This window comes from Otolemur garnettii, unplaced genomic scaffold, assembly GCF_000181295.1.
Source record: "Otolemur garnettii isolate 467f Iridium unplaced genomic scaffold, OtoGar3 scaffold00112, whole genome shotgun sequence".
In the NCBI taxonomy this organism is placed as follows: domain Eukaryota; kingdom Metazoa; phylum Chordata; class Mammalia; order Primates; family Galagidae; genus Otolemur; species Otolemur garnettii.
This window is the reverse complement of record NW_003852507.1, coordinates 6,277,802-6,285,181: the sequence shown is the minus strand read 5'-3', so window position 1 is coordinate 6,285,181 and position 7,380 is coordinate 6,277,802. Positions and strand designations below refer to the sequence as shown.

General features: G+C 52.1%; 1 protein-coding gene and 1 pseudogene across 1 annotated transcript in view; both read left to right on the top strand.

Moving 5' to 3' along the window:
* The window catches only part of CUNH17orf102 (chromosome unknown C17orf102 homolog), a 3,510-nt gene extending 1,067 nt beyond the window's left edge, over positions 1-2,443 (top strand). The window contains 5 exon segments of the mRNA XM_012809727.2: positions 868-944; positions 947-1,045; positions 1,048-1,137; positions 2,314-2,391; positions 2,393-2,443. Coding sequence (XP_012665181.2) covers positions 868-944; positions 947-1,045; positions 1,048-1,137; positions 2,314-2,391; positions 2,393-2,443 — 395 coding nt within the window.
* Positions 2,444-2,537: 94 nt separating this feature from the next.
* The window catches only part of LOC100953701, a 5,406-nt pseudogene continuing 563 nt past the window's right edge, over positions 2,538-7,380 (top strand).

Genomic DNA, 7,380 nt, shown 5'->3' with positions numbered 1-7,380 from the left:
TCTTCGCCTTCCCTGGGGGGAACTGCACAAACCTTGAACTTTTCCGGGGTTCACAGTCTCCGACGCCTCCTTCTCCCTGCCGCCCCCGCCCTGCCCCCGGACGCCCGCTCGCCCGCTGTCTCGGTGCAGCGGGGCATCTGCTCTCGCTCTTTCCGAGTCAGTTTGGGCGAGAGAATCGCCGCGCCAGTCCAGGCTGCGGGCGGCGAGACGCGGGCACGGCTCCAGGGGCCAGGGCAAACAGCACCCTCGCAGCCCTTGGCCAGGGAGGCGGCAGCTGGTGCCTACGGGGCCGAGAGGAGAGGAGGTGCCGGCAGGAGGGCCGGCTCCCCATGGACGTGTGTGGGGGGAGAAGAAGAATCAAGGAGCAAAAAGGAAGAGGAGGTGGGGGGAGCCACAGTCGCACGAAGCAGCCGCGCCGCCGCCGCCGCCGCCTTCTCGGCGCTCGCGCCGGCTGCTCCGCCGTAAATGACTCGAGAGAGACACACACACTCGCGCTTGCCCGCCCTCCTCCCCCGTCCGGGATTCAGCGCCCACCCGGGCAGTAGCGGGCGCAGAGCTCCGCGCGCTCGCTCCCTTGCTCTCCCCCTCCCCGCCCCTCCCCTCCCAGGTTCCTCGTGGTCACGTGGCCCCGGAGCGCGCGGCCCACGGCTCGCGCGCCACGGAGACTCCCCCCACCCCCAGCTCCCCCTCCTCGGTCCACGTGTCCATTCCGCATTCCCAGCCTGGGGGCGCGCGCGGCTCCTTAATGAGACTAGAGCAAGGGCCGACCTCGCGATTCAGCTCGCCCCTGTTTTATGTTTTATTCCCTCCAGCTCCCCTACAACGCACGCTAGAGCGGGGACCCAAATGGGGCTGGCCGGCTGCGCTGGCTGCGTTTCTCCAGGGTAGACGCCACCGCAGTCACCGATGTCCCTTTTCAAAGGATGCACGCTTCCCAGCGAGCGCTGCGCCGGAGGTGTTTCGCAGCCACTCTGCCAGAGGTGCGGGTAGGGGGGATCCTACCCCTACCCACAGGGAGAGTGTGCGTGGGGCTTTGGGGGGCATCGGGGTGGGCATCATTCTAACTGACTCGCCCAGCTCCTCTCGGGCCGGTACGGGTACTCTTGGGCTCAGCTTGGTGCAGGATGGGTCCAGAGTGTAGCCTGGGGGAGACTGACTCCGCCGCAGAGGAAGGGAGGCAGAGAGGAGGGGACATGCCTTCCTACAGGTTGTTTTGCAAGCCTTTATAGAGGCGGGAGTGGTGGTGGTGGTGGTGGAGGTGGGGAATGCCCCCTTACATACTCACCCACGCACCAGCTGAGAGGGGGAGTGGTGGCAAGGGTGGCATTCCTTCCCACAGTCAGACCCCTTCCATTAGAGTGCAACCTAGATCAGACTGGACAAGTCAACTCTCAACCATCAACCAGGTGTTGAATCAATGGCAATTGTTTTATAGCATTTCTGGGTATCATGCTTCAAACTCCAGAGGCGGGATCTCAATCCCATCCTACTCTGGAGGCACAGGACCTTCAATCCTATGCACACAGCCATATGGCAGAGGGAGTGGATCTTGAGGGTCTCCCCTCCATCCCTTGCATCCGACCAGGGTTCGGTGAGATAGGTCAGAGCAAGGCCATTGGGGTTTTCAAGCCCTGCTGCCATTTGTCTGACTAGATTGTAGCCCTCTTGACTCTGCGAGTTTCCTTTTCATCCAGGAAAGTGACATTTTGTTTTTTGGAAAATGGGCTTGAACTGTTCCTGGAAGCCTTCCTCTTTCCTGCTGGCTGTGGCTGCTTGGTACTGAGGCCCTTCCCTCACCTCCTCTGTCTGGAGCTGGGAGGTGCAGCATGGTCAGAGCTAGCCCTCTTGAGAGGCCCTGAGGCTGCAAGGTGCTGGAGTCATCAAAGAAGATAATTATCAGTAGGTCCCTAATGCCTAATGGCAATTAAAGTCACCCAAGGGCTTATTAACCATTCCTTGGAGAGGCAAGCTACCAATCAGGCTCTGTTTAGGGGAGAAAGGGAGAAGTACCTCCCCAGGGCTCTAGGGAGGGGAGAAGCAGGGAGGGCCTCCCACCCCTGCCCTGCTCCCGTTAGAAGGGATACAGTCTTGAGGATGGTCAGAGGGAAGAGATAAGAGACTTTGTGAGCCTAGTGGACATATCTTCCCCCAGGATGTGGACCACACTTCTCCACAATGTTCCCAGTTGACAATGGAGAGTCAGCAATTTCGGCCTCTCAGTCGTGGGAAGGCAGGGACTCAGACACTGGTTCTCTTCTCTGGCCCTCATACGTCTTAGGTGATAAGAAAATGGGGTTCCCTTTGCTGGCTCAGTTTCTCTTCCCTTCTGTCTCTGTCCCTCCCTTTCACAGTAGCACAATTATCTCCAACATCACAGGCACTGTAGGACCTAACTAAACAAAACAGAACACCAGCCCTTGTCCTCTTTGAACTTGGATTCTAGAAGGGAAGGCAGATACTAAGCTTACAATAGATAGGGTTGCAATGTTACGTGTCATCACACATTTTTGCTGATCTCTTTGAAAAGACTGAGGCCCATGATCTGGAAGGGTGGGGGCAGCCGGCTGTCTTTAGAGAATACGGTGTTCTTCCTGTACCTCCTGGGTGAGCTGGGAGCCTATTGCCAGGTCGGCATGTCTGACTGTCCTCTGATCCCCATATGCCAGACCCCCTCCTCTTTGCCCAAGGGTGGCCCACCTAGAGAATAAAATGTCCACATAATTCCAACGCCAGTGCTCCATAGGCCTGTTAATCTTGGCTGTGCAAATTCTAGGGCTCAAGGAAAAAGCAGTGACATGAGGTTGACATAGCCAGTTGCTCTAGCTATTCCAATCCTGTATGTTGTTTACCTGGAAAGGGGTTCATACTTTCCCTCTGCTTTTCCTACCACACCAACAGACTGCCCTTGGCCTCACCTGTGAGTCCCAGTCATAGATTCTCAGCTGACAATGTCACTGGAACCTGGGTAAGGGAAGTCAGAGGAGCACCCAGGTGGAGTCCAGGCTGGAGACGGGATCTGGCATGTTTTCTGTCTCAAATAAGCATCTTATCAACTTAGGATGGTAGTGTCACCTTTTTGCTTTTCTTATTCTGTTTGCAGTCAAGTGTCTTTCTAGACAGAAGATTGCCACTGGCAGGGAGTCATCTCAGTCACCAGCTCCTGGGTGATGCCTGGGACAGCTCTAACCTCTTGCCAAGGAGCTAAGCAGCAAGTAGGGCTCATCTCAGGCCCCAGTGCCCTGCATGCATGCGTGTCAAGGACCCATACGGAAATTGGCACTCACTTCCTCCTCTGCTTAACCAGCCGCCAAGGTGGACCCAGGGGACACTTGTCCTTCAGCATACCCATTTTCCAGGATGCCTGCCAACAAGAGGAGATAGGACAGGCCAATGTGGGGTGCTACGAAGAGGAGATATTTTGGGGAGCAGGATCCTAGTCTGCCTCTGCTGGAGCAGGGCTCAGAATTTCCTAAGCTAGCCATCTCATTTTATAGCTGTAAAAACAGGCTTGTTAATTCAGTCATTTTATTAAAATACTTTGAATTTTTTATTGAGCTCTAATTATGTGTGAAGCATTGTGCTCAGCACTAGAATGCGGAGGTTGAACAAGACAGATAAGACCCAAATGGCAGAAGTTCAAGAGCTTCCACAAACCCAAACTGAGAACCTCGTAATACCGTTAGTAATTGCTGACATAATGACTGAGTGCTTTTTATGTGCCAGTCACTGTGCTGGGCATTTTGCGTGCGTTATCTGAGTCCTCACTACAATGCTTTTTATGAAGATACTATTATTACAGCCCTTTTCTAGGTGAGAAAATGGAGGCTCAGAGAAGGTAAGTTTCTTGCCTGGTGTCACACACTTAGAAAGTAGCAGACCCACAACTCAAAGCCAAGGTTGTATGATTCCAAAGCTTAGGCATGTAACCCACTTAACTACTTTTACTGTGGTTTATAAGGGCCCGGGACTACATGGATGACAGAGCTGCCAGCTCTGGCTGGACATGCTTATGAGCAGTGGGACTCTGGACGTAAGAGGCTATTCAACACAGAGAGGCAGTGCTGTGAAGAAGCCCAGGACAGGGTCTCTGGGAGCACAGGCCCCTCTGAGCAGAGGATGGTGCTCTCCCTGCTGTATTGTGCTGAGTGTCTCAGCCTTCCTCTCCCCTTCCCCAGCACCGAGACTCCACCTATGTGCTGGCAGGTGTAGTTCAATACACAGTAATGCATTCCTTGTTCAATACACAGTTATGCATGATTGGGGCTGTTATAACCATCACCTGGCCTCTGCCCTGCAATTGGACCACTTTGCCTCCCCCTGAAGACTGAGCTCCCAGTTCAGGCTCTAGGGCCAGTAGTGACACAGAGCTCAGAGGAACATCAGCAGCTAAGTAAGGGCAGTGTGGCACAAGCCAGCACATGGTTTTCTAAAGCAGAAACCGTGGTCTCAGTCCCATAAGGCAAAGCAACTGTACTAGTTTGCTTGGGCTGCCGTAACAAAATCCGGTAGACTTAGGAAGCTTAAACAACAGAAATTTATTTCTCATAGTTCTGGAGGCTGAAAGCCCAAGATCAAGGTGCTGGCAGACTGGTTTCCCCTGAGACCTCGTTTCTTGGCTGCAGATGCCCTCTTGCTGTGTTTTCCGATGCTCATTTCTCTGCGCTCACCAATCCCTGGTGTCTCTCCTCTTCTTATAAGGACACCCGTCATATTTGGATTAGGGCTTGATGATAATGGGTACATTTCAATGGGTACACTTCTTTTAAGACCTTCTCTCCCAGTAAGGTTGCATTTGGAGTTACTTGGGGTTGAGGCTTTAATCTACGAACAGTCAAGGAACACAATTTAGCTCAGGACAGGGATCATACAATTTATCATCCAAACTGGGATATTTTTGAGAGTCAAAATAACTACCTTGGAACTGCAGCCTCAAGTGGACTGACCATTCAGGACAAACTGGAGCATATGGCCACCCTAACGTCCCGGCTCCATCACTCATTCTGCAGCCTTTGTTTAAAACCACCTCAACTTTCTGAGCCTCAGTTTCCCCATCTGTTAAATGGAAATAGACCAACTCCTCCAGGTACTTTAAAAATAATAGCAAATGTGTGCTGATGGCCCAATAGTACTGAACTCAACTGCAGACTGTGCCTGTTGACTGTTACTGAGACCAGACTGTTCAGTATGGTCTACAAGGTGTACGTAATTTGACCCAAACTCATTCCAAACTCATTTATTAGATGGGCCTCCCACAGGCCTCTCCCCAGTAATATGTCAAGCACATTTCTGCCTCAGGGCCTTTGCGCTTGCTGCTCGCTCCACCTGGAATGCTTTCCCCTAAGCCCTATTATGTCTTGCTCTTTTACTTCATTCAGCTTTGTGCTCAACTGCCACCTTCTCAGAGATGCCCTCCCTGGGGAGCTGGGATAAAATAGCAAAACTATTATTCTATCTCCATTGCTCTGTTCTTCAATGCTATTTCAATTTGATTCATAGCAGTGGCATTTGATTTTACAATGTGTCTATTTGTCTCTCTCCCCTGGTAGATTGTAAGGGCCCCAAGGGCCAAGATTCTATATGAACCATTCACCAATGTATTTCCAGGGCCTAGAACAGGGCCTGGGGTATGTGCTCAACAGAATTGACTGATGGGATTATTAATTCTCATTCATTTGTTTCAGTAGCTGGTCCTTTGATTTTATCTGGTCTTGATAATTGGGACTTGGATCTGTTTTCACATAAAGACCCTGCCCGGTACTTTACTCCCCTGACCTTCTAGAACCTGGGAGTCCACTGCCCTGACCACCTGGGGCTTTTCTTGGTTGCCTCAGGTCTTACTGTGCCCTCTTCTCTGCTGAAGCCAGCGTTCCTGCATCTGCCATGCCCGCCTCACCTGACTGCTGGGGCTTAGGCTGTGGTCCAAGAGCTCTGTAGGGGGATTCCTCCCCCTACGTGCCTCTGCTGGGTCCTGCAGGAGAGAGACATCTGCGTCTCCCACTGCTCCCTGATGTGACTCCTCTGCTCCAGCCAGGCCAGAACTGTCTCCCTGCCACCACCATCTCCTCTTCGTGCCAGGCTCATTTCTCTCCCCACAACGTTGTTACTGCCCATCTTCCTGTCTTAGCTCAGGGGTCTTCTTTGTGAAGTGTTCTCAGATAAATTGTGAAGTGGCTACATGGCCTTATAGAAAAAGGGGACAAACAGAGGCTTTGGCATCAATCAGGGTTCAAGTCCTGACCACATTGTCCCCTGCTTAATTTCTCTCTGCATTTTGAACACCTATATGCATAACATCTATATGCAGTAAATGCCCCCTGGAATGGGGTCAGGTTCTCAATTTAGCATTATAAATCAGACTCCTCCCCCTTCCGGTTTTTACAGATAAGAAGCCCAAGGCCCAGAGAGAGATAGTGATGAGGCCAAGGTCACCACACTAGTTACTGACACAGACAGGAATGTAGCTCCATATAAGGGTGAGCCCGGCTACCTGCTTTGTGTGCACCCATCTCCAAATTGCATCACCTGGCTCAGCCCTAACTTGGGAACAGATTTTCTCTTTCTCTATGTTATTACTTCAGGGCTTCATCCCTGATTCAGTGCAGATGTTGGTTTAGCTCAGACCTTGGGCTCCAGTTCTAGTAGTTGCATTTATGCACTCATTCATTTACTCAGCCTCATCTTGGGCATTTCTTCCTCTCTGAAGCCCCCCTCTGACAAGTCTGTACACCTGAAAGGCCCTGTGTCTCCCACATCCAAGCATCTATCAGACTGCGTTGATCTGACTGTCTCCTTCTATAGAAGGGAGGCCCAGGAAGCAGGTGCTCTCCGTGTTGACCTGTTGGGCACTCAATTAAGAGGTCCTTGAATAAGTGAATTATTAATCACCTACTATGTCCCTGAAGCCATGCTGATGAATAAGATGGGCTTTGCCCTCCGGAAGCTTGTCATCATGTGGGCATATAGGATTATAGCACACAGTGGCAGTGAGTGCAGCCATTGAGGAGAGCACAGGGGCCTGGGGCTGGAGTGTGGGACATCTAGTTCAGCCTAAGCCATAGGTTCCTAGGTTTCCTGGAGCAGGTGACTTTTGAGCTGTACTCTCAGAAGGACAAACTGGTGTGGGTCTGGGGACATGGGGAGAAGAGGGAGAGGAGAGGAGGCTGTCGTGATCCACTTTTGTAAACCAGGGAGGATAGGGGGTGATCAGGAAATGGTGAGTATTTCAGCACAGCTCGGGCATTTGAGAGCTGGAGTGGAGCCGGGAAGGGGGTCTGTGCAGAAAGATCTAGGCCTCTGACACAGACACTCTCAGTTGGGTGTTCACTCCCACAACTTCACCAGTTCAGAGCCAAAGGCACCAGGATGCTTATAAGGCATCTG